This window comes from Eublepharis macularius, chromosome 7, assembly GCF_028583425.1.
Source record: "Eublepharis macularius isolate TG4126 chromosome 7, MPM_Emac_v1.0, whole genome shotgun sequence".
NCBI classification, from domain to species: Eukaryota; Metazoa; Chordata; class Lepidosauria; order Squamata; family Eublepharidae; genus Eublepharis; species Eublepharis macularius.
Window position 1 is genome coordinate 143991623 of NC_072796.1, and position 25422 is coordinate 144017044.

Sequence of the window (25422 nt, forward strand, 5' to 3'; positions counted from 1 at the left end):
CCCCTGGGCCTGAAGCGCCCTCTAGGAAGAGCCGTTGGGGAGGGGATGCCCAGCCCCACCCCGTTAGGCAGGAGCGGGTCCGTTGAGGTGGGAGGGGGCTGAGTTCAGTGCCCGCCCTGGTCATCGCGGGGGCAGCAGCGCCGCGCCCGCCGGCGAAGGTGTGGGCAGGGGCTGGGGCTGGGCCGGGCTGAAGACGCGCCCGGGGCCTCCTTGCAGGCCGGCGGTGGTGCCCTGCCCTGCCCCGCCACTGGACGCCGCCGCCTGCCCCCTCCGCGCGGGCTGGGGTTTGAGGGCAGGAGCGGCTTTCCGCGGGGGCAGCGAAGAGAGACGGGCCGCGCCCGGCGCCGCTTTTCCCTGGGGGGCGGAGCCAGGCTGAGCTGTGGGTGTGGCGCCGCGGCTGCCGGGCAGGGCTGGGCTGGGCTGGGCTGGGGGCCCTCGCTGCCCACGCTGCGGCGGCCCCCGTGGCCCTCGGGGGCTGCCTTGGCTTCGCCTGGGGCGTGCGGGCCGGGAAGCGGCAGAGGCCAGGGCGAGGCCGCCAAAGGGCGCCAGTCGCGGGAGAAGGGCAAGCAGCTCCTCCCTGCCCCGCCGCCTCTGGGCCACACTCTGCGCCCCTCAGGCCCGGGCGCGGCCGCGGAGCCCTTTGCGCTGCCAGTCTCCCCCCGGGCGGCGGCTGCGAGGCAGGCGCTCGGGCTCGCTGGGTGTCCCCGGAGGCCCAAGCGCGCCCAGGCCTGGCCGTGGCCCCGAGGGCGTGCTCGGAGGAGCGCGCCCGGCGGCCCCGAAGGCTGCGCTCCCGCTCTCCTCTGGCCTGCCGGGCCTTTTGCCTGCAGCTGAGCCCGCGCCCCTCTGCAGGGAGCCAGGCCCGAGGAAGGCCGACGGGCGCGCAGCAGCAGGGCGCCCGGAGCCGTCGCGCCGTTTCCCACGTGCGCCCCGCGCCAGGAAGCGCGGGCCAGCTCCTCCGCCCCGGGCCGCTCCGGCCTCCCCAAGCGGGCGCTCCGGCCTCCCCGCCTCTCCTCCTCCCTGGCCTGGCCAGAGGAGCGCTGCTGCGGGTCGTTCCCCGAGCGGAGGCGCGGAGACCGTCCGGGCCGCAGGACCCCGCCAGCCTGCCGCCGCCCGCCCGGAGGAATGTTCGCCCCGCGACGCCCGCAAGCTGCGGCGGGACTGGCCGGGGCGGCCGCGTGTTCTCCCCCGCCCCTGCGCGGCTGCCCAGCGGCGCCTGTCGGAGGGGAGGGGGCTGCGGCCTCCGGCGGCCCCCAAGGAGCTCAGTTCTCCTGGCGGAGCCCCGGAGCCCCGGCCGGAGTAACCTCTCCGAGCTCGGGAGCGACGCCGGGTCGGCCTCGGGCAGTACTTGGACGGAGCACTGCAGGGAGGACCGGGCGGCGGCGACCCGCCTCTGAGCGCCTCTTGCCCTGCAAGCCCAGCCGGGCTGGCCCATCGTCAGCTGTGCCTTGACGGCGCTTCCCGCCACCGCCGGAAAACTGACCAGTAGACGGGAGAGGCGCCCCCTACCCCGCCCCCGCCCCCGCCCCGTGCAGTTCAAATGTACCCCTAAAAAGGCCGGCCTGGAGCGGGGGGAGTTGCCCGGTGCCTGCCCTTCTTTCTTTACGACATTTCCAGGCCTCCTCGCTCACTGAGACTCGAGGCAGATTGCAGCAGGGCCTGAGCCGGTGGTTTCATGAGAATTTCAATAAACATCGCAAGGGGTGTAAACTGTGTGCCTTCGGCCAGGGCATCTTTGGCGTAGAGAGCGGGGGGGGGGGTCTCTTCTGTGGGGCAAACCGGGCCTCCACTCAAACCTTTTCTGGTTCTAGACCCTTCTTCAGCTCGGAGCACTGCTTACCAGCAAATGTAAGGCCTGCCGCCCGGCAACTCAAATTGCTGCACCTGAGCAGGGTCTTTTTTAGCGCCCCCCCCCCCTTTGCTCAGGCAGGAGTTCTCAGCTGCAGCTCTTTGCCCAGCAGATTCTTGCCAGGCGGCTGCTGTGGGGCTCCTGGCCTCCCCCACCCCTCTGAGAGGCAGTCGGAGTGGAAATTCTCATCGCTGTTCTCCGTGAGCAGGGGAGGGGAGAGGGAGAAGGTCGCCCCCCCCCACAAGGGCTCCTGGCCCTGCATCCCATTCCTGCTGCGGCTAAAGACAGCCCGGATGACTCACAGGGAGGGGAGCGGCCTGGCCGTGGGCCCTGCACATCTGGAACCCATCTGGGCCAGCAGGCAGGCCAGCGAGGGTTAAGGGGGCCGGCTGGCCGGGGCTCCCCCCCTCCCTGCCTGCCTGCCCGCCTCGCTCAGCCTGGTGTGGCGTGGCAGAGCTCCTCTGGGCTGAGCATGGCCATCCTGGGCCCGGGGGCCCTGAGCGACCCTGCGTGGCTGCGCATTGCCTGGGTGGCTGGCCTGGTGCTGGGATCGCTGGGGGTCTGGGCCCTCTTCCTGCTGTGTTCCCTGGGAGGGCGCCCGCCCCCTAGTCTCTGGGCAGGTAGGTGCTTGGGCCCACCCACCCACCCACTGCCTTGCCGGGGGCTGCTTTGCCTGGCAGCAAGGGTGCCTAGCTGGGCAGCGCCCGATGACTTGACGATGCAGTCAGCTCTGGGCTGCTTGTGGGGTGGGAATGGAGCAGGCTTGTTGGTCCCTGGCATCTTCTCCGCTTTGGTGAGTCCTTGACTGCTTTCTGTGTTGGAAAACCTCTGTGAACCCCTGTTCTCCTTGGGCGACTCACACTCCTGCACCCCACAGCCTTGTGGAGGATTCTTGCCTCCTCCTCCTCTGGGCTGTATGCCGCTGACTGCCCCCCCCTTCCCATGCCAGCCCTGCTTTTCGGCTGCATCCTTGCTGCTCCCTAGTCGGTGGGCCCTTGTGCCCATTTTACTGATGTGACTGAACCGCTGCCCAAGGAAGGCCTTGCTTCCAGGCACGTGGTACTCGGGGTCAGCTGTCTCCTCTGCCCCACGTCCCTTTCCATCCCATAATAATGCTGCAGCTCTTCAGAGGGGGAGGGGAGGAGCCATGGGACTGGGTAATCATTTGGCAGGGGGGCCACGTCCCTCCCCCGCAAAGAGAAACCTCTGCTGCTTTCACAGACTGACAGGCCTCCGGGACAGACCCCCCCCCCAGGCCCCTGTGTGGTGGGGGTGGGAGTTTCATTGCAGGCTGTAGGCATTGATGATAATGGCAGCGTCGAGCTGAACATCAGTGCTGTAAAAATAAGGGAATGAATCAAAGAGAACTCCTCTCTGTATCTCCTCTGTGCCGCTCCTCATAGCAGTGGGGCTTTCAGGCTGCCTCAGCGGCATACAGGGTCTCCTTTCTGCCCAGCCCCGACTGCATCTCCTGTTTTTTCCAGGTCAGCAGCTGGGAGGAGCAAAGGCCCCCTTGGAGGTAAGAACCCCTGAGCCCCTCTGCAGCTGCTTGTCTGGTGTGTCCCCCCCCCCCCCCCGGGGCTGCGTCTCATCTCTGCTGGCCTTGTGTTGCACTGCCAGCCTTCCCATCCAGACAGCACCTCTTCTTGCCCCCTTTCCCAAAGTCTGCTCCACAGAGCAGCAAGGCCACAGCCAGAGACCATCTGTGGGGCCCTCCTGGGTGAGCCCCGGGCTCTCTTCCCCACAGAGGCCAGCCAAATACCCCCGGAAGACCTACGAGTGGGACGCGGAGGCCAGAGCCTCTGCCAGAGGTCCCTTGCCTGGAAGGGGCTCGTCTCTCTCTATTCATGGGAGAGGCCAGTCAGCGTCGCCTGCTCTGCTGGCCATTGGTCCTCTCTCCCTGGGCATGCCGGCGGCTGGCAGCGTGCCTGCAGTCAGTCGGCCGCTTCATGGGGGAGTCTCTTCTCCACAGAGGCTGTCGTATGGAGCACAGGCAGAAGAGGCTGGCGTGTAGCCGTGGCGCTCCCAAGCTCACCCACACAAGGCGGCGTGCTGTGGGCAAGGGGTGTCCTGGAGTTGCTTCCTGGGCTGCCTTTGGCCTTGGGGGCCACTTGCAGTCCAATGGGTCTTTTCCTTTTTGTCTCTCACAGAAGCGACGGAAGAAGACTTCCAGAGGGAAGACGCTGTCCGGCCGGAAGGAGCTGGCCCACCTCTCTGCTCAGCGGCCAGCCAAGCGGCAGGTAGGAAGCACTCCCGGGGTCTTGGGGGAGAGGTCGTTCCCATAGGAAACCCATTCTGCATCTGTGCCAGGCGCTGAGACTTAAGCCTGGCTTGGCCAGGAGGGGGGAGGAAGCAGCTCTCCCCGCCCCCGCCATCAGTGCTGACTTTGTGACCTTCTTTGCCCCTGGCCAAGTAGCCTGTTGCCTACACCGGCTGCGGCAAGAGGGCAGCAGCTCCTCCAAGGGGCCTCTGAGCGGCTTCTGGGACATCGTGTCAGCTGGTTCCGGGGCTGCCCTGCTCGGGTCTCCTCGTAGCCACCCTCCTGTTCACAGCGTCTGGGACTCACGGCAGCCTGGGATCTGTGCGGGGGGGGGCTGCCCTGGGCCCTGCCCACTGCCCTGTGTGCCCAAGTGCGTCCTCACCCCTTGCGTTTTGAGATCAGCCGTGCCGACCCTTCTTCTGTGGTGGCCCCAGACTGGTGGCATCGCTCTGGGGCAGGCTGGGAGGCAAAGGGGCCGGAGAAGGAGCAGGCTCACCTGGGTCTGGCTGGGCTTGCACCTGCACACCTCGCTTGGGGCTGGAGCTCCGGCTGCTGGTGGCAGCTCCGAGATGTGCAGCAATGGCTTATGTCTGCCTCGGCTTGTCCGTGGGGGCGGTGGGGGGGGGGCTGTCTCTAGGGAGGTGGGGGCTGCTGGTGGCAGTGACCTGGGCTGTCCCAGGTCGGGATGGCTCCGGTGGGGAGCAGCCCCCAGGCTCTTCCAGTGTTTTACTTTACTCTAATTTATTTGATTTTTAACCCGCCCCCCCCTGCAAGCAGGCTCAGGGCGGGGTACAACAGAGGTAAAAATACACGGGATAAACGATGAAATCAGCCGTCTCAGGAGTGTCACTTTCAGAGTTATTTGCAGCCTGAACAATGAAACCAAAGGAAACAAACTAGAAACCCAGACTAAGACTGGCAGGGGAAGCAGCAGACCGGCCGCCCCCCCCTGCCCCCGCCCCCCCCCCCACCGAGCCCCAGGGCTAAACTCCTCCGAGGAAAGAAGAGGGCGGGCAGTTCTCAGTGGCAAGCTCAGAGAGTGCTGGCGAGGGCCCCTTTTCCGTGAGAGGATCACGGCCCGGAGGGCTGCTGCTGCTGGGTGGACATCGGTGGCCCTTCAGGGCGGGAGCAGCCAGCTCTTTGGACTGGGCTACAGGCAGGCCTGCAGCCAGCCAGGCCAGCCCCGGTCCCTGCAGCCGACGCCGTGGAAGCCTGGCTGCTGCCTGTTGCACCTCTGAGGGCTCCCTCGGCAGGTTTCTGTGGCATACTTTGTAAACCGCTCTGAGTGGGCATTAAGTTGTCCTGAAGGACAGTATATAAATCGAACGTTGTTATTAACATTACAGAGGAGTTAGCCGTGTTAGTCTGTAGTAGCAAAATCAAAAAGAGTCCAGTAGCACCTTTAAGACTAACCAATTTTATTGGTTAGTCTTAAAGGTGCTACTGGACTCTTTTTGATTAATATTACAGTGAACTTTCAAAACATCCCACAAGTGCTCAGCCCCCAACGACGTCCATCTCACTGGCCAAACCGCCAACAGGTGATGGGTGTCGCAAGCAGTCTGCCGCATTTTGCAGTTCGTTCCAAAAGCCACAGCTCTCAATTGCTGCCAGCCGAGGCCAGGAGGAGGACGAGGAGGAGCAGCTCACCAGAGGGGGGGGGGGCTTTGCGTAACTCTTCTGGGGGGGGCAGGGAGAGCAGGGCTGCCACTCTGGCCTCGGACGCTCTCGAGCCTCCCCAAAGGGATCTCTCCAACACAGGAGAGAGGCTGGAGGGCAGGGCCCTAGAGAGCAAGATGGTCCCCTTTCAAGTAAAGCGGCTCCTACAGTCAACAAGAGGCCCAGGAAGCTTGCCTGGACGCAGACTGGGAAATGAGCTTGCTGTTGTGACACTGCGACCGAGGCCCGTACCACTCGCTACCGGCTGAGAAGGGGGCGCAGCATTTTGCGCTTGCCCAGACTCCCGAGCGATGCACCTCTGAAGCCGGTCTCTGTGGGACTGGCTCTGTCCCATGCCAGTGCCCTGGGTCTGGAGCTTCTAAAGGGCTCATTCCGTAGTGTCCCGATGCCATCTCGTCCCACAGCGGCCCTTCCACTCCTTGCTTTACTCAGGCATTTGGAGCAGGGGAGCCTGCTGGCCAAGCACTCGGAACAAAGAGGACTAAACACATGGCTCAGCACCCCTTCCTCCCCTCTCTGTGGCCCCAAAGTGGGCCGCTGCTCTGCCACGTGTGCTGACCAGAGGAGCAGTTCTGAGCCAGGCTGAGGCCTTCTTCTTCTTCTTGCTCCTGAGGACATAAACTCTGCTCAGAATACTGGATGGCTCTCCCACGGGCTTGAGGGGCCCACGCAGCCGGAATCGCCAGCCAGATGAATGTCACGAACGGGCCTGAGCAGGTGGCCCAGTGGCTTTGGGGTGAGGCGCCCTGGGGGTGGGAGTGAAGGGCCACGGCTGACACCCAGCTCCAAGTCTCCTTTTCGCCAGCACCAGGGGCCGGCAGACATTCTCCGCACCTGCCCAGAGGCAGCAGGGGGCTAAACTGAAGCTCAGGCCAGACAAGAGTGAGGCGCGGTTGGAGGCTCCCACAGCCAGTAGTTGCCTCTGGGGTGCCCTCAGCAGAAGCACACAGCGTGCTTACAGATTCCTGTCAAAATGCGTAAAAGTTGCGTTAAAAGCATTGCTTGTTGGAATGTTAACTGTACGTACTCCGGTAGTGGTGGAAGAATTCTTTCCCGAAGCTGCTGCTTCTCTCCTGGCTCCCAGGCACCCCCCAACAGAGCTTTTTAAAGCAGTGCTGAAGTGACGAGAAATGGGGTTGATGGGGGGGCTGGGGGCAGAGGGGAGCGTTCCACAGTAGTGGTGACAGGCGGTGTCATTCCCATGTGCCTACATGTGCGACAATGTGGTTGTCACAAGACGCTGTGAAGAGGCTGGGGGTGGGCTTTGTGGTTGTAGTCATTCGAACAATGTGGTCGTTACACTAGGATTGCCTGACGGCTGGACAAGGAGCCTGGCTGCTCAATGGGGGGAGGGCTGGCACCTCAAGCCCAAGGAAATGTGTCAAGGTCCGGCTTACAACCCAGCTGGGCACGGGGAGCCGGGGTTGGGAAGAAGATCCTGCCTTCTGTTCACGTACCTGAGTGGCATTTGAGGGGGAGGCTGGGCAGGGACCAGACAGCCGCCTGCGAAGGGACTCAAGGGGCTCCGTGCTTCGGCTTCAGGGCATTGCTGAGTCCTTGGGGCAGCCAGGAGCGAGGAGTGCCGTGGCTTGATGCCTCCCTGACCCGTCTCCGTGGGGGGTTCTGCATATTTATTTAGGTCATTTATAGTCTTCCTTTCTCACTGAGACTCAAGACGGATTACGTAGTGTGAGATTAGGACAATCAGTATCAAGGACATTTCCATACAGTGTCAAGGACATTTCCATAAACAATGTCATAGGGTAGATAAATACAAGTTTACAAAGACAGAGCATTAGCCAGGATCCAATACGGAGTTGAAGGACTGCTAAAAGAGGCTATCCATACAGCTCAATACTGGAGAGAACTAAAAAGCATTCACCCCCTCCACCTCACCCCCCCCCAGCCCAAAGATGCTCCTTCTGCCTCTTGCTCTCGCTTGAGATTTTCCAAGGGACGTCGTGCCATCTAGCCACTGCCAGGCAGCCTTGCTGAGCGTCTGTGCCCACGGCTGTGGGGTGCGGCGGCTCTGCCGGGCCCTGACAGCCTGGCCTTGTTCTCTCTGCCAGACCCATTCCGGCCCTCCCCCCTTTCCTGACCTCTGCCATTTCAGCTCTGGTGCAAGTGCCCTGCCTCGCCGTTGGCCCGCATTGGGCCCCTGGAGTTCGGAGGAGGCCGCCGCATTCAGCCTGTCTCTGTGCTCTTGCCGCTCCTGTTGCAGGAAGCCTGTAGGTAAACGGAGGCGGAGGAGGATGCTCTGGGCAGGGCTGCGAAGGGCCAGCCCGAGAGGCAGGAGGGCACCCGTTTCCCCCTGCAGGGAGCAGAGTGGGCACTGGCCTGCCCGCGTGACCTGCCTGGTGTGAGGCCGTGGGTGGCTGTGGGGTCAGCAGGGGCTTCTCCCCCTGTCAAGCGGCTGTCTGTGATGCCAGCGTGGGCAGCCATGTGGCACCTTCAGGATCAGCGGGTTCATAGGATCTGAAGCTGCCGGGCTCCTGGCCTTTCTGTGCAGAGAGGACCGCGGCCGGGGGTGGTTGTAAAGCGCACGCTGAGGACCACCCACAGCTGCTCCTGCCCGGGTCAGTTGGAAGGGAGCTTTGCCTTCTTCCAGGCTGCGGCCTCAGCAGGGGGGGTGTCTGTGTGTCTCCTACGCTGAGCAAGCACCAGTCCGCTTCCTCCTTGCTTTGCAGTGCTGCTCCCAGAGGGGGCCCAGCTGTGCATCCTGGCAGGGTTTCGCCCCGCTCTGCTTCCCAGGTTCTTGTGGGCCCTCAAAGAAAAGACACCCGTCACCCTCGCCCCCCGAGCACATTCTGAGGAGGATGGGTGGAGGAGCAGGGGGCTGACCCCAGGCTTGGAGGGGTGGTGTGGCAAGAGAAACCTGTGGCTAGCACTGGGAAGCGCCGGTGCTCAGCACCACACAGACGGAGCAGTGTTGGGCCATTGTGTGTGGAGCTCTCTGTGTGGTTTGCCTCGGGGACAGGGAGGGAGGGAGGGAGGTCTTCACTGCCGTGGCCAGGTGCATCTGCCCTACCTGTTGAGTAGCCAACCGTAGGGCTGCTAACTTGCTCCATCCGGGCTCCTGTCTTTGGAAGGGTGACCTGACAAGGGAACCTGCAACAGGGAAACCTCCTCGCTGCAAGGAACGGTGTGTTTTCCTTGCGGCGGCAGCATTGGGGGGGGGGGCGGGAGGTGCAAGGAAAAAGTTGCCCTTACAGAGAATGAAGGGGTGGCCTAACATCCTCGGGGAGCGGCCTGCTGCTTAGGCCCGGGGGCTGTCCTGCGGCTGGCGGTCTCTAAGAGCCCTTCCTGCCTCACCTGTGGCCTGGAGTGCAGGGGAAGAGGCATCCCCCTCTCCCCTCCCCCCCCAGGCAGCGTGCTGGCAGCCTCGTCCACATGTGATCTTGAGCGTGGGGTGCAAGAGACTCCCCGTTTTCTGGTTTTGTCCTTGTTGGTGCCACTCTTGGGGCACGGCCTGGAAGAGTGCAGGCCCCAAACACTTCCTGTGCTGGCCATTGAAGCGTGTTTCCAGCTGGCACCGTGGCCTCTTTGCCCCTTGCTGGTGTGGCTGGCAGGGCAGGATAACAGCTGGGGCAGCAGGGACAGTGTTGGTTCCCCGTGGCAGGGCCACAGGAGCCCTCTGGGGAGCTTTCCTGTCTGTTCGGCTGGCAGCGAACGGGTTAAGGGCCCCCGGCTGCTGCTGTCGTTGGCAGCCAAGGCAGCGATTGTGGTGGCCGGATGGGCTCCCTCCATTGTGCGCGCTGAATGGGAGCTCTTTTGCTGCCCGCCCGGTTAATAATTCATGAGGCTGCCGCTGAGTGCTGGGCGGGTGGGGAGGCGAGATAGACACACACACACACACACACACACACGCCCTGCCAGAGCTGCAGTGCTCAGTGGAGGAGGAGGAGGAGGAGGAGCTTCCGCTGCCAAAAACACTGGATGTTGCTAACCGAGGAAGCCCAGGTCCCCTGGCCACTGCTGGAGCCGTGTGACGCCTGCCCAGCGCTGGGCTGCCCGGCAGAATTGCCCCCTCCCACGCTGCCTGCCTGCTGCCCACTGCTTCATGCCCGGCCAGGGCTTCCTGCCATGCTTCCTGGGGAAGTGCAGAGCAGCTCAGCCCGTGCAGCTGCCAAGAGACGGTGAGTGGCCCTCAGACTGTGCCTGGCCGTTGGGGGGGGGCAACTGTGGTGGGAGACAGGGCCTCGGGGGGCAGGCGGAGGCACCGTTGTGGTCATTGCTGGGCAATTCGGGCCTGCAGCAGGTGTCGCTGGCAATTGCTGGATGGATGCAGAAGCAGGGAGTGGTGACATGTGGGCTGCCCCGGCTGAAGGCTGGTTGGCATTCTGCAGAATGTCACTGCCTGGTAAAAGCAGCTGGCCGAGGCGCGTGGCGTGGCCATGGCAGGGGGTGGTTGGTACACGCGTGGGCAGCCGATCCCAGGCCTCACACTGCCTGTGCTGCACCCAGGCAGGAGCGGTGGGGTGGGGTGGGGTGGGGTGGGAGGCAGGGACTGGTTAGTCCAGCTGGGCAAGAGCACCAGCTTGCTGGACTGGTTCCGGTGGTCGTGGCTTGGCCATCCAGTCTGGCTGACATGGAGGGGGGAAGCAGGGCGAGGCAGACTGGGGCCTGGGGGTGGAAGAAGATCCCTCTCAGAGGAGGGGGGGAACTGGCTGAGCCCACTGGGGGGGCATGCCTCCCCCCTTCTGCTGCCAGGGAACTAGTGCCTGGGGAGGGGCTGGGGGCTGTTCTGCTCGCCCCTCCCTCTACTGCTGGCGTGTCCATGGCAACGGAGAGGTGCTCAGCTGCAGGCGGAACCGGAGCTGTCAGATCCCCCCCACCCCCAGCTTCTGAAGGCAGGGAGGGCTGGGAGGGGGCTGGCGCGTGGGCCACCCGGCTGAAGGCTGGGAGGAGCCGGGCCCACTGCTGCCCCCCAAAGGCTTGGGGGTGGCCCTGCGGAGGCCAAGGAAGGCGCTGACTTGTGGCCCTGCGGAGGCATTTGCTTGGGGGTCAGGGGTGATGAATATTTGTCTGCCTGTCCTTGAGGTGGGGGGAGACCGACCCTGCCTCTGCCGGGGGGGGGAGTGCTCCAGTGTCAAGGCCTGCGGAGGGGTGCCAGGGTCTCTCAGCTCTGGGAGGGCGGGGTGGGGGGGAGGGTGAAGCACCGACTGCAGGTGGAGCTCTCTGTGGGGCCAGAGTTTGGGGCGTCCTGAGAACTGGCGCAGCTGAAGGACCCCTCCTCACCCAGGCGCAGGCAGGAGTGAAGGGGGGGCCAGGCGTGGAGACTTCTTGTAGGAGATGGGGCGTGTCAGGCACGGGACTGAGGGGCTGGCAGTAGTCCTACAGCCTTGGGGGGGGGGCTCTTCACCACTGGGATTAGGCTAATGGGGCTTTTAATAGTCCAGGCGGGAGTGGGGGAGGTGCCTGCAGGCGTCAAGTCCCACCACAGGCCCCTTCCTTCATCTGGAGTCTTGGATGCTTCCAAAGTCTTCCTGCCCCTTTCCTGGAGTTTGGTGGCTCGCTTAGACCACTCGGGACTTCAGGCCTTCGTTTTGGAGAGGAAGGGAGCTGGACCCCCCCTTGAAAAGCAAGCCTGGGGGGGCGGCCTGGCCAGGCCCCCCTAATGCCCAGTGACCACACGGCCTGGCCTGGGCAAGGCGCCCCCTCTCGGCCCAATTGTTCCCTGTCAGCGAGAGGGTCGCAGCTCTCCCCCAGGTATGCAGCGCTGTGTTGGCTCTCAGGCTGTGATGCTGGAGGGCAGATGCGTTTCAGGCCACTGACTCAAGGGCTGGTAGTGCATGGAGGGGGGTCCGGATGGTCCCCTCCCCATGACAAACGGCCTGGCCTGAGGGAGGCTGCCTCTGTGGGGCCAGAACACGGATCTGTTCCCCAAATGCCTTCCTTCTGGGCTGATGGATTTTGCTCCTGTGGACTATAATATTTGGGGTCGGGGAAGGAAGAAAGACACGCCCCCCCCCCCTGAGGCTCCGCTTTGGTTCTGCTTCTGGAGTTAGGAATGGGCACAGCTTGGCTCACTTTCCCGAGTGGCCTGGCTCTGCTCTCGGTTTCTGGCTTCTCCGGGTCTGAGCCTGGCCGGCACGGCTGGCTGCTCCTCTTGAGCCATCCCTTTTGAATTCCTGGTTCCTGTGTGGAGGGCGGGGAGAGGCAGTGGTGGGCGCCTGCTGGACCCTTTGCTCTGGGGAGCACTGAGGCACAGGAGGGGGGTGGATCGTTGCTCCAGAGCAGTTGAACTGTGCCTTGCATGGTAGCCAGAGCTCGGGGGCACAGGAAGTCAGGCAGCGTCCCCGGGGGCAGGGGCAGGGCGGAGTGTGGCAGAAGCTGGGGGGGGGGCCTCCTCATGCCCTGACTCTCTTGCTCCCCCTGGTAGGAGGTGATGTCTGCCCTACGGAAGGAGAAGCCTAGGACAGCCGAGGAGAGCTCGAGCGGCAGCAGCGGGTCGCCCAGTCCGGGGGACACCCTGCCCTGGAACCTCCCCAAGCACCAGCGGACCAAGAGGACCAAGGCTGCCTCTGGCAACGGCACCGTGCTGGACCCTGCCGAGAGGGCCGTCCTCCGCATTGCCGGTAGGCGGGGCGCCGGTGGCGAGTCAGGAGCGGGGAAGGGGCTAGCCAGGGTGGGCCTGGGCCGTGTGGGAGTTGGGAGGGGGAGCCGGGCCGGGCGCAGGAGGCTCCGGAGGTTGTGTTGCGGTTTTTGTCTGGTGCTTGCCCTGAGGGCCTTTGTGGTGGGGTGTGTGTGTGTGTTGCGTCTTCGTTGAAGATAATTATGCTCACGGGGGCGGGGGGGGCGGGATGAAGTCTTGAGGAGGTCTGTGGTGTTGCTGTCATTCGGGCCCCCAGTGCCTCCGCTCGCCCTGAGGCCACCTGGGCCCAGTTGTGGGGGCGGACGGGGCCCTTCTGCTCCCTGTGGCTGTTGAGAGACCTCAGGGCAGGCTGCTTGTGACTGCAGGCTGCTTGTGAGAAGCTGTCTGGGGTAGGGGCTGGTGTCGCGGAGTCCAGAAGCCACGGCCGGTCCCAGAAAGGCCCCTTTCCTCCGTGGCCTGGCCTCCTGCGGGGCCCTGGGCCTCGGCTCCGCCAGGGTGTTTCTAGGCGCCTGTGGCGGCGCGTCAGTTGTCGATGGCTTGCGTCTGTCCCGGCACTTCCTCACTAGCACCCGCCTGGTGCCAGGGACTACCCCTCTCTCCGGGGGGGGGGGTGTCAGCGAAGGCGGCTGACAGGGGCAGGGGCTGCCTTGGTCCCTCGGCTGCTTGTGGTCAGGGCCTGGCGTGAGCGGCCTCTCCCTTCCGAAACCCACTGGAAGAATGCCTGAGACCCCTTGCCTCCGAGGGAGTCCCGGGGTGCCACCTGGCCCCGCTCAGGGTTTTGGCCCTGTGGCAAACAGATGGGGCAAAACTGGGAGAGAAAAAGGGCTTGGCCCTCAGAGACTTGTACACTCCATTCACATAATCTTGTTCTTTAAACATTATTCCTCTGAGGAGGGATATTTGCTTGCATGGCTCCTCAACATATCAAATATTAACTGATTCAGAAAAATGAAAGAGAGGAAGGAGGCCGTGCTAATCTGGGGCGTATTCCCCTCCCGCCCCCCGCCCCCCCCGAATTGCCATTCTGCCTCTTGCATGGGCCCTGCTGCAAGCAAAACCTTGTTTATTAACCATTAATATGAATCCAGGGCATCTAATATGCAGACGAGTAGTTGGAGCTTCTCTTCCTGAGCCATTCAGCCTCTAATGGGGCAGTGGGGAGCGCCTGTTGCCAGGCAACAGCGGCCATTTTATGCCCTTTGGGTGGGGGAGGATAGCAACTGCCTACATTTTTTTTTTACTGAAGAGGTCAGACTGTAACAGGCCCCCCCCCACGGCCTCTGCCCTTCCCCTCTGGCGGGACCAGCCTGCAAGAGGGCAGGGGCTGGGGGGAAGGGGGTGGGCCCTCTAGTGCCCCCCCCCGGTGTGGCATGCTCCTTGCGGGCTGTGGTGTCCAGGCCTCGGGGCGTTGTTATTCTCAGGCCTTCTCTCTAGAAGCGCCCGCAGTGAGTGGGGCTGTCCCTCCCCACAGCCTCGCCATCTCAAGATCTGGGTCAGGAGAGCACAGCCCACTTGAGAGGCAGGGTAAGGCAGGGCCCTCCAAAGACCCTGTTTGAATGCTGAGCACCAGGCTGGGTTCCTGCCCGATGGGAGAAGGGCTCTAGGCAGACACCCTGATAAAGCCCCGATGTGGCCTAAAGCAAGAGCCAGGGGCCGGGGAGGGGGGCCGGACCTTCAGAAGCCCAAACCCAAAGCCTCCTAGCCTTACTTCCTCCTTCCTCTGCATTGTAGTAGCTGAAAGGTGGGAGGAAGGAGGAGGCAGGACAACCACGGAAGCCAGGCAGAGAGAGGCACGTGGCCTTGGGCACTGCCCTCCCGGGGTCCCGCCTGGCCCAGTTTCTGGAGCGGAGTGGACCTGCTGTGCTGCATGGGGGCCTGAGAGAGCTTGCCCTCCTAGTGGACGAGCCGCCTGTCGCGGGAGCATTGGCTTTGGGGGCAGAGGGACCGAACAAAGGAGTGGCTTGGTGGAGCTGGAGGAGGAAAATGCCCAGAGGAATGACAAGGCGTGGCTGCTGGGACGATGCCCTGGTCCCTTCCCAGGGGTCGCAGGAAGGCTCGGCTCAGATTTCCAGAGGACCGCCGGGAAGCCTGAGAGCAGAGGGGGCGGTTTGCTCGCTTGATGATCTCTAGGAACTGCCTCTATGCGGCTGGCCTTAATGGAAATTCCCGGGGGAAGAAACGGGCATGAAACAGCTGGGCAGCCATTGCGGATCTTTCAGCGCTGGGGTGCCACGAATGCTGCATCCGGCCCTTCCTGCAGGAGAACGGCTTCCCCGTTTTGGACCAACTGATGTTTCCAAACCGTTTTCAAGGGTAGCCCCGCATAAAAGGGTGCTCCAGTAGTCTAACCTGGATATGACCAGACCATGGATTACCTTGGCCAGGTCACACGTATCACGTGAAGATGAGAAAAGGCGCTGTGACCACAGAGTGGACCTGGGCATCCGACTGTAGGACAGGATCCAGCAGAACCCCCAAGCTGCAAAGCTGCTCCCTCGTGGGCAGAGGGACTCCCCCCAGTCCCCAAGTAGCTTCTCCATCGACCAAGAGCACCTCAATCCTGCCTGGACTGAGCTCCACTTTCCTGGCCCTCCCCGAATCCTTGTTGGAGATGCTTTAGGCTGTTCCTGCTTTGGGCAGGGGGGTGGGCTAGACAGCCTGTAAGACCCTTCCAACTCAAGGTTCTTTGATTCTATGATCCATCCCATCGTAGGCAGACCCACCAGGCTGGTTTTCATCATTGTACTGGTGGCCCCTGACTCGAGTTTCCCAGATGACCCCTCCCATCATTGTTATGTACCTGTTAAATAGCCTGAGAAACAAGATGGAACACTGCAGGACCCCATAGCATAAATGGGCCAGGAAGCAATTTTCCCCACGCCACTTCCCGGAATCAGCGGGTCAAGTCAGAGCAGAACTGCCTTCGTATGGTGCCCTCTACTCCCAGCCAGCCACTCCAGAGAGGCACAATGATTGATGGTACGGAAAGTGCCCGAGAATCCAGAGGGTTACACTTCCCTTGCCTCTGTCTTGGTCAGAGTCATCGGCCCTGACCAAGGCTGTTTCCATCCCAACCACAGGTCTGAATCCAGATTGAAAGCGGGCCAGAGAATCTGCCTCCTCCCAGGCTGCCTGGCCTCCATGTTTACATCTGTGTAGGTCAAATGCAGCACCTCGAATGATGCCTGAGCCGGAGATGCCCAGGAAACTGATTTCACAGGGAACTTTCCACACCAAGGATTTCTCAGATGTCAGCCCCCCCACCCCCACCCCCCCGGGCTGGTGGGTTTTTTCCTTGCATGTTTCTACATGAAATCATCCTTTGTGCCCAGGCCATTCACAGACCATTCCTTCCAATAAAAACCTGCTTTATTTTAAATTGCAACACCCCCCCCCCCCGCTCGATGTTTCCCGGGCAAATTGCTGTGGGCAGGAGCGGTCTCTCGTGTCTGGAGGGGAAGCAGTGTCACCAGCCAACTGCTAGTCAGTTGCTCTATTGATTTCCTGTGTTGATGACCGCAAGAAGCAGCTCCCTGCGGAAATGGGCTCTGCCGGCCAACTTTATTCCTGCCAGTTGGTTTAAAAAGAAGAAGAGAATCGCCCACCGCTCAGCCTGCCTTTCAGGGAGGGCGGGGGGGGGCAGAATTGTCTGGAGGCATCTCTGCAAATACTTTTTAATACATATTTTTTAAAGAGATATTTCTATGCAGCATTGCCCATGGTGCTCAGAAACAAAACATTGAAACGGAGGGCAAAGAATCCTGAGGGTCACACATCAGTTGTGAAAGGGAAACCAGGGCTAAAAATGGAGAGAAAATAGATTACTTTGTCTCCATTACGCCAGACAACCATGAAAAATCATCCTGGCGTGGAAGCACCTGAGGTTCGACAAAAAAGTTTCTGCCCTCTGAGGAGAAGGAGGCAAAATGAGGAAGGCAGGGAAGGGTGTCCCAGAGACACGCAGGCTGCATGTGTGTGAGAGAAGTGGGGCCCTGCCTTTTCCATTTGGCTGCTTGCTGCGTAGGAGGCAGAGCCATATGTGGCCCACATCATGGGGAAATTGTGTCATGTACTCCTGCGCCGAGTGTTTGGGTTTTAGCTGAAGCATCTGGACAGCCCCCAAGGGCAGCCCCGCATAGAGTGCATTGACAGCAGTCTGGCCACATGGTTGTGATGTGAATAGCCCGGCTCAAAATATCAGTAGAGGAGGGGACTGTGGTTGTGCTGTCTGGCATCCTGAGTGCAGTGGTGTATGTGGACGTTGAAGGCAGGGGGAGGCAGAGGCCTGTGAGCGAGAGCGTCGCGCTGCCAGCGCAGATACTAGCCTAGCTGGGGGCTCCTTCCGCAGCTTCCAGGCCTGGCCACAGGCTGCTGGGGGCTTGTCACAGAATCCTTGGAGCCCGGCCAAGAGGAGGGGGCAGGGGGGAGTTCCTTTACAGACCGAGAGAGATGCCCTTGGGGCTGCGGTCCTGGTGTGGCTCAGGTGTTCATCTCAGCTGGCTTACCTGGCCCCAGGGGGCTCCTTCGATCGTTCGGCAAAGCTGAGCCAGCAGCAGAGCCACAAATGGGGCCGGTTTGATGTGAAGAGTCTACAAGGATGCTCCCTGAAATGCTCCCCTAGGGGCTTCCAAGCCCTGCCATCCATCGAGGCAGCGCTTGGTCTGGCACTGCTGGGCACCTACCAAGGCTCATGCCACCAGAGGGGGGGGGCCTTGCCAGCTGCCCTTGTGGGAGTGACTGGAGGAAGAGGGAGCAGCGTCCTGGCAGTGTGTGTGTGTTGGGGGGGGGGTGTCTGCTGCCAGTGCCTGCCTGCAAATCCCGGAGGCAGCGCTGCTTACCATCCCCACCCCCAGCAATTTCGGATGAGTCAGTCAGATGGTGCTGTGGGGGCGGCTCCACATCCCACTGCAGATGGGAGAGAAGGGGGAGCTACACAGAGCCCTCAAGAGAGAGAGAGCACTGCCCTTCCTCTGGGGAACCTGGGAATGCCACCCCCAAGAAAAAGGCCCTCCTTAGGAGTAAGCCTCCTTCAGCTGACCCCCCCCCCCCGTGCTCCCCACAACTGGCCCGTGAAGCCTGCGGCTCAGGGCTGCCTCTGGGCGCTGGGCTCCGTCCTCCCTCCCTCCCTCCCTCCTGGATCCGGAGTCCTCTGTTCTTGCGGGGCCTTTAGTCAGCTCCTTTTTCAGGGTGGGGGGGGGAGATTTTGATTACTCCTTTCCCCCTTACCTTTAAACATATATTTATTATCTTAAGTGTAAAAATGATGGTAATTAAAATTACAGGGGGGAGCACTTTGCAGTCAAACAGAAACTCTGTAATTAAAGCCCCTCCCACCACCACAAAGGAAAGAGTGAATAGGAAACAGTTAATTAAGCACGGAGGTTTTTGAAGCTGCTTTAGAACAACAGAGGCCAGGAGCATTTGGGCCAGGGAGAGGCTTCACTGTTTGTCTCTTGGGATGCAATGTGCATTGAGCATTTTTTATTTTCCCTGTGTCCCTGCCTGTGGCTTGTGGGAGGAGATGCCGTGGTAAGAGGGCCGTCCGTGGGAGGCTGACCCTCCCTTCCCTGGACTCTGGAGTGTGCTGGTGGTGAGCCTGTCTTGGGCAGCGGGTGGACAAACGGCTTCTGCGGCAGGGATGGTGGTGTAGGCCCAGTGGCTCTTAGGCAGGAAGCCCGTGAATTGCAGAGCGCCTCCAGGGACTCGTAGGGAAGTGGCGCAGGCCCCGGACGGCTTCCTCCTCCTCAGGATTGCGGCTTTTATGGGTCTGCCTTCTGTGTGGTTTGAGGATGTGGCCAAAGCGTTTCTCAGGAACTTCTCTGTGTGAAGAGGAGCAGCTGCTCACGGGAGACGGCCCTCCAGGCTCACTGACAGTCTTTGGAGTGACGGTGTTTCACCCACGGAGCTGCCCTCTGAGGGGCGCCCTGTGCTACCGGTGGCTGGGCGGGCCTCTGCGGGCCTGGAGTGCCCGGGGGTGTTTGTTTCTGTTTGTGGGCAGTGTAGAGTATTTGCTAGAGAGCTCTGCTGGTCCTGTGGCTGCAGTTCTGCCCCGTCTGCTTGGGCTCGCTGTGTTCGGGAGGGAGCCGAAGGGCCGAGCAAAATCAAAAAGAGTCCAGTAGCACCTTTAAGACTAACCAATTTTATTGTAGCATAAGCTTTCGAGAATCAAGTTCTCTTCGTCAGATGCCTGATCCAAACTGGCCACATACAGAAGAGGAGGGGAGAGAGGGAAAGAAGGGGACATATATCACAAGGGGACAGGATGCAATTAGCGTGGAGGCAACCCAAACATTCCTTTGCTAGTAAATGTAAACATCTCCTTTTGGTGTGGAGTCAGTTTGCCGTTGGTTGTTGTGGGTTTTCCGGGCTGTATTGCCATGGTCTTGGCATTGTAGTTCCTGACGTTTCGCCAGCAGCTGTGGCTGGCATCATCTGGAAGATGCCAGCCACAGCTGCTGGCGAAACGTCAGGAACTACAATGCCAAGACCACGGCAATACAGCCCGGAAAACCCACAACAACCATTGTTCTCCGGCCGTGAAAGCCTTCGACAATACATCAGTTTGCCGTGTTTGTTTGGAAAGTATCCAATTACTATGTAGTATAAGCCTTCGATAACCACAGCTCTCCCTGCCAGATGCATCTGACAAAGAGAACTGTGGTCCCCGAAAGCCCACACCAGGCGACACTGGGCTCCCCCAGACCCCACCTCTGTAAAGGAAATCTGTTACCTGTGATAATGTGATAACCATTCATAGTCCCTATTCAGTCCCAGCTTGACAGAGTCAGATTTGCATATGAATTCCAGTTCAGCAGCCTCCCTTTGGATTTTGTTTTTGAAAGGTTTCTGTTGAACCACAGCGACCTTTAAGTCTTTGATGGAATGTCCTGGTAGATTGAAGTGTTCTCCCGCTGGTTTCTGGACGTTTCCATTTCTAATGTCAGATTTGTGTCCATTTATTCTTTTGCGTAGAGGTTGGCTGGTTTCCTGCTGCTGAGGCCCAGGACGCCGTCTCGGTGGCCCCCCTTCCGGTGGCGCTCCCTCATTTTGTGTTGTGTTGGTGCTTTGCACTCAGCTTTGCTCTGCATGTTTTCAGCAGCCTCTTAATCCCACCCCCACCCCCCACCCCGTAACTTGGGAGCCTCAGGTTGTCCTTAGCCACAGACGTTCCCTGGGGCCACTGGAGTGACGCCAGCCCAGTCCCTGCATTGCCATTTGGGACTTGCCTCTGAGAACTTTGCCTGGTCTGCTGGTGGGCAGAGCCAGTGGGAGGCTGGAGGGTACGTGGGTGGAGCGTGTGGGGCGGATGCCCTGTGCTTGGGCATGCTGGCAGTGACAGTGGCCTCCACCAGGGGGCGGTAGAATACTATTACGTTCAGCTCTAGGGAGGGACCCCTTGAAGGCAGACCTTGGATGGATGGAGGGACCTCTTGGCAGGCAGGCAGGGAAGAGGCCAGCCTGCCTTGGGGGTGGGGGCGGGGGGGGCAAAGTGGGCCTGGAACCCCTGGACACAGACTGACCCTTCCTGCTGGGCCAGCATGCCAGAGTCCCTCTTCCCATTTTCATTCTGGCCATCACGGCATCCTCTGGCAGTGAATTCTACAATTAAATTACTCATTGAGTACGGAAGTATTTCCTTTTGTCTCTCCTGAACCTCTCAAGAATTTCACTGGGTGCCCCCAAGTTCTAGTTTTAAGGAAGGGGGGGGGGAGGTCTTTCTATCCACTTTCTCTTCCCTGTGCACGCTTTTATAAACCTGCCCCCTTTAGCCACTTTTTTCTAAACTGGGAGTCTGAGACCCTCCAGTCTTGGTGGTTTTCTTCTGTGCTTTTTCCAGCTCTGTAGTGTCCTTACTGAGATACGGCAACCCAAAATGCACACAGCATTCCATTCGAGGCCTCCTCGGAGCAGTGAATGGACCCGTGCAGGACTCCTGGGCCTATGGGAGGGTGGGGCCAGACGCCTCCGGGGCGCCTGGGGCGCAAGCCCCCTCCTTCCCGGCAGGCAGCAAGATGGCTTTGCAGCCTGTCCTAAGGCTGCCCCCTGAAGCCTCCAAAATAAGGACACTTTGCGAGACTCGAAGAGCAGCAGAGCGTTACCAGGCCATTCTTACGTGCTTCTGCACGGGGACAGACTTGCATGGTTCCCCCATCGCTGTGTTATAATCGTGGTTTGGGGCTTTTTTGGTCAGATTCTCTGCTAGAGAATTGTTGCAGAGATATAAGGGGGAAGTCCTATCTCCGCAGGAAAAGGAGCTAGAGGCTTACTTTTAAAATAAAACGAATGCTGGGGATTGTTACGTTGCAAGCAGAGAGCATCACGGGGGACATCGCATCCTCCCCCCCCCCTTTGCTCGCTCAGCCACTCTGTGGGCCTGGCTCCTGCTCCTCCGGCTGCCCCGCCCCCCGCTTGCCGTCCTCCCTGGATCTCTGCCTGCTGCAGCCTGCCCCACCAGCCTGCTCTCCTTCCATCTGCTCCGTGGGGAGTGGCAGGAGGGGGTGGGAAATGGCTCCGTCCCCTCCTCTCCCCCCCCCACCCGCTTGCTTTGCCTCCACCCGGCTGGCTCAGCAGCCCTGGGTGGCTCTCCGTCTCCCACATGTGAGGCACGTGATGCTGCCCAGCTGGGGGAGGTTTGTTGCCTGCAAAGGGCAACCAGGGCTCCCATGAGGGGATTAAACCCCCTCCTCCATTTTTTAAAACTTCCTATTTTTCTGCAAACCTGGGTGTTCCCCTAGCTTTTTAGAAAAGTCTGTTTTCTCTACATGGCCCCTATCTGCAGGTTTAAATATCCACAGATGGGACCAAGTATATTGATAATGCTATAAAACTGTCAATTGCCACGTTTTAAAAGCTCTCCGGGGTGGGCACGGAAACGGCCACCACAGGGGCCTGGAACAGGGCAAATGGCACCGATATGGGTGGGACCAGGAAGGCCCGTGCATGCGGGGGCCACCCCAGCCCAGCCTTGCTGCCGTCTGTCCCAAAACATCCCAGAAAAGCAGGTTTGGGAAGATCCCGGGGAAACCCTGCGGGGCGCGTGGAAGCATCAGAAAGGGGACCCCTTCCCACTCGTGTCCCAGGTGGGGCCAAACACCCGCAGGTAAGGGACCTTCGGACGAGGACCACACCCTGCCAGGGCCTGCAGTCGGAGTCCCTCCCTTCTGTCAGTCAGGACGGGGGGGGGGCGGGCCTGCATCTGCTCTGCGGGGGCCTCCCCCATCTCCCTGGCGCCAGGAAGGAATTCCAGGCGACCTGCCCAGCCCCTCCCCGCTGCTCTCGCTTGTGATCCACTCCCTGTGCTCAGGAAGGATCCGGGCCTTTTCCAGGAGGGGGGGGGGTGTCTCTCCCTGCTCAGGCTAAGGCGAGTTTTCCTAGCAGTGCCCCTCCCCCCCCCCAGCTCCAGCCAGAGACAGAAGGAGGGGGGGCTCGCAGGTGCCCAGCCTCCCCTTCGTGCCTCTTTCTGCTGGATGACATTGAATCTGCCAGGCACTGCGCCAAGGTGGGAAGCAGGGCGGGGCACTGGGCAACGATGCGCGAGGGAGTCCAGTGTACAAGGGGGGGGACCCCAAATGTTGCCTCGGCCTGGCCCTCCACGCAGGGGGTTCCCATCGCATCTGGACTGAGCTTCATGTCTTGCTGCCAGTCCAAGGGTCCAAACATTTCAGACTGCTGCTGGAGTGGGGCACTGTATGTTGTTATCCTGTCCCCATGGCAGAACACACGCCCCCCACAGACAGAAAGCTAGCATGCCAGGGAGAAGCATTCTGGCACAAGAGGGGGTGTTTCTGCGATGCGCAGATGTGCGATGCGAGAGAGGACTGCCGTGGGGGACAGGAGGTGTGGGCTGGAGTCTCACCCTTGGGCAAGGTGGGCGGGGGGTCTGCCAGGCTCAGCCTGGCCCTGGGGGAGGGGCCGGTAGCCTGTGCTGTTCCTGCCAAAGGGCTCCTGGGTGAGGGAGGTTCTGGCTAGCAAGAGCCGGGCACGATTCTCGCCCTGAGCCAGTCTGGGATGTGGCCACCAGCCAGAGGAGGCCACACTGGGCTGGGGGAAGCCACATCCGTCTCCGCACGAGGAAGACCCGAAGGAACAGTCTGCAGTGGTCTTGTGGGGGAAAAGGTGTGCCCTTTGATTTTGCAGTCGGTGCCCCAGGAGGTGGGCTCTGGTGTGAGGGGCAGAGTCAAGGCTCCCGTGTGCCTCTTGGCTCTCCCAGGCAGCCACCCTTGTAGGGGAGGAGACAGAGGTGAGGGTGGGAGAAGCCCCGGAGAGGCTTCTTGTTGCTGGGGCAGCTGGAAATGGTCACGTGCAAAGCGGCCCCAAGGGCACTGTGGGGAAGCCGCTTGAGAGGAGCCAAAGAAGGCCGGAAACCGTTCCTCGGCTTGTAACCCTTTTTGGGCTTCAGATGGCTCTGGACTCCCACCGCTCCATTCGTGTTGGGTGCGTCTTAGAATCATGAAATCACAGGGTTGGGAGGGACCTCCAGGGTCATCTAGTCCAACCCCCTGCGAAATACCGGAAGTTCACAACTACCTCCCCTCCCCACACCCCCAGCGACCCCCCTGCTCCATGCCCATAAGAGGGCAAAACACCATCAGGATCCCCAGCCAAACTGGCCTGGGGAAAATTGCTACCTGACCCCACGGTGGCGATCGGCCTTACCCTGGGCAGGTAAGAAGGGGCCACGAGAACTAAGCCCTGACATGGCCCTTCCTGCCCTCCCTCTCATGATCTGCCCAGGCTCACAGCATCAGCGTGGCTGTCAGGCGGCAGCTCCCCTTCTCTGGAAATGCAGCTTGGTCTGGTTTGGTGGACACATTTCCCACCGAAGAAGGGATTTCCTGTGACCTCCTGCCTGCCCCATTCCACACACACATCCAGAGCCAGCTGCATGGCTCTTACCTAGGATCCCTCCGTAGGAAGGAGGGGAGGGCATGGCCCAGCGGCCTCAGGTGGGGCCTGTGAGGGTCCGGGGGTACACGAGGATTCTGTGGGCAAAGCCACCCTTCTTCCCCAGAGCCCTGGCGTCCTTGGAGAGTGCCCTGAGGACAATGTCTGGCACGGGCCTCCTGTCCTGTCCGCCCAGTGCTATTTCTGGTGAGCTGTGGATTGCAGGCCGAGGACAGAGCCCATCTCTGAAGGACATGGCGGGCAGCAGGGAGGGGGCCAGCGCTGGACTGGAGGCAGGAGGCAGACCATGTTGTGTGTAGGGGGGGGGCAGCAGATGAGGCTCCCCCCATCCTTCTCCTTCAAGTGGAGCAGAGGCATCTGATGGAGTCCTGGGAGGGGCTCTGGGCCTGATGCCCGCCCGCCTGGCACTCCCCTTGTTTGCCCTTACCGGTGAAAGCGTGGCTGCCTTACGGAGCCCTCTCTTGGTTGGAAGGGCAGCACTCTTCCCAGGCAGGGGCAGGCGGATGGTGTTCAGTGCTTAGTTCTTGTGGCCCCTTCTTGCAGGTCTCGAGTAAGGCCGATTGCCACCTTGGGGTCAGGTGGCAATTTCCCCCAGGCCGGCTTGGCTAGGAGGCCGTGAAAGGGCATGCTGGGTCAGCCCACCTGGCATGCCCACGCAGCACCTGTGCCTGACTGGGAGGCCTCCAGGGACCCCGATGGGGACAGGGCCTTGAGTTTGGGGAATGAGGTTAAGATAGGCTAGGAAATGGGGGACTGGAGGGCAGGCAGGTCGGAGCAGAGCACATTGTAGGGGGAAGATCGGGAAGGAATTCCGCAGGGGCCCAAGCCAACATGCTGGGCAGGCCATGGACTCTCTGACTGTGGCTCTGCCACAGGGCTGGAGCGGGCGGCAGTTTGGGTCCGCCTTCCCTGCCCTTCCACCTCGTCTTGCGTGTCTGCACCTTGCCTGGATCCAAAGGGGAGGCCCCAGAAGAAGCGTTGCTCTGGGACGCACGCCTGGCCCTTTGATCCTTGCTCTGTCCCCAGCTGGCAGAGTCCAGGGCGAGGTGGATCTGTCATCTCTCTTGTGGCCCTTGGCAGAGATCCATCGGCATGGCAAAAATGAACTCTGCACACCGTCTGACAGGTGGCTGACTGACAACCCAGACAGACGGTGTAGCGTACAGGTTAGGGTATTGGAGTAGGGCCGGGAAGTCCCAGGTTCGGATCCTCACTTGGTCAGGAAAACTTGCTGGGTGAGCTTGGCAGGGTCGTACACACTCTGCCTAACCCACTTCACTGAGTTGCTTTGGATAAAAATATAGAATGATGTACACCACTTTGGGCTCCACTGGGGAGGAAGGAGGGTATAAATGAAATCAACCAACCAACCAACCACAAAGGCCACTCTTGCCAGTTGGGGGCGGGGGCGGGGCTGACTAGCAGAAAGTTATTCTTTTTCAGCTCAACCCCACCCCTCCTGAGTAGATACAAATGACCTGCCAACTTCTTTTCCACACTGTGACACTGAGAGATCTCTGTCTTTCAGTGCTACACCTCTAAAGATGCCAGCCACAGCTGCTGGTGAAACGTCAGGAACTACTAATGCCAAGACCACGGCAATACAGCCCGGAAAACCCACAACAACCATCGTTCTCCGGCCGTGAAAGCCTTCGACAATTTATTCTTTTTCCTTTCTGCAGTTGTATTTTAGACACTAATTTTGATGGGACATTGGGACGTTGTCATTTCCTGGCCGTCTAAACAGTGCAGAATAGGCAGGTGTGAGAGCCTGAGGGGGCAGGTTGAGAGACGGGCAGCTTGGCGGGTGGCTTGGCTTGCCTGGGCAGAAGTGCAGGAAGCCACTCCGCTCTTGGGGTGCAGTCAGAAAGAAGTGCCGTGGCTCCCCGACACTCCCCGGAGTTGAACAGGTGGTGAAATGGCTGTGCCTGCTGGTACCAGGCTCCTGCGCTGTACCTTCAGAAGATGGTGCTGTGAGGGTGGCACCAGCCTCCATGGAGCAGCCTTGGGCTTTGTGGTCCTATCCAGTGGGCACCTCTCTGGAACCGCGGCTCAGAGAGCCAGTCAGAGGGGTAGCAACTCTGGAGGTGGTTGGGCACGGAGCTCTGGACCTGGGGTGAACTGTAAAGGTTGTTG

General features: G+C 60.9%; 1 protein-coding gene across 2 annotated transcripts in view; it reads left to right on the top strand.

Moving 5' to 3' along the window:
• Nucleotides 1-12168: 12168 nt before the first annotated feature.
• Nucleotides 12169-25422, top strand: part of PLEC (plectin) — a 91495-nt gene continuing 78241 nt past the window's right edge. For both annotated transcript variants that reach the window (XM_054985201.1, XM_054985202.1), the window contains exon 1: nt 12169-12364. In XM_054985201.1, the coding sequence (XP_054841176.1) occupies nt 12175-12364 (190 nt within the window). In that variant the 5' untranslated portion in view covers nt 12169-12174. The remainder of the gene's footprint in view (nt 12365-25422) is intronic.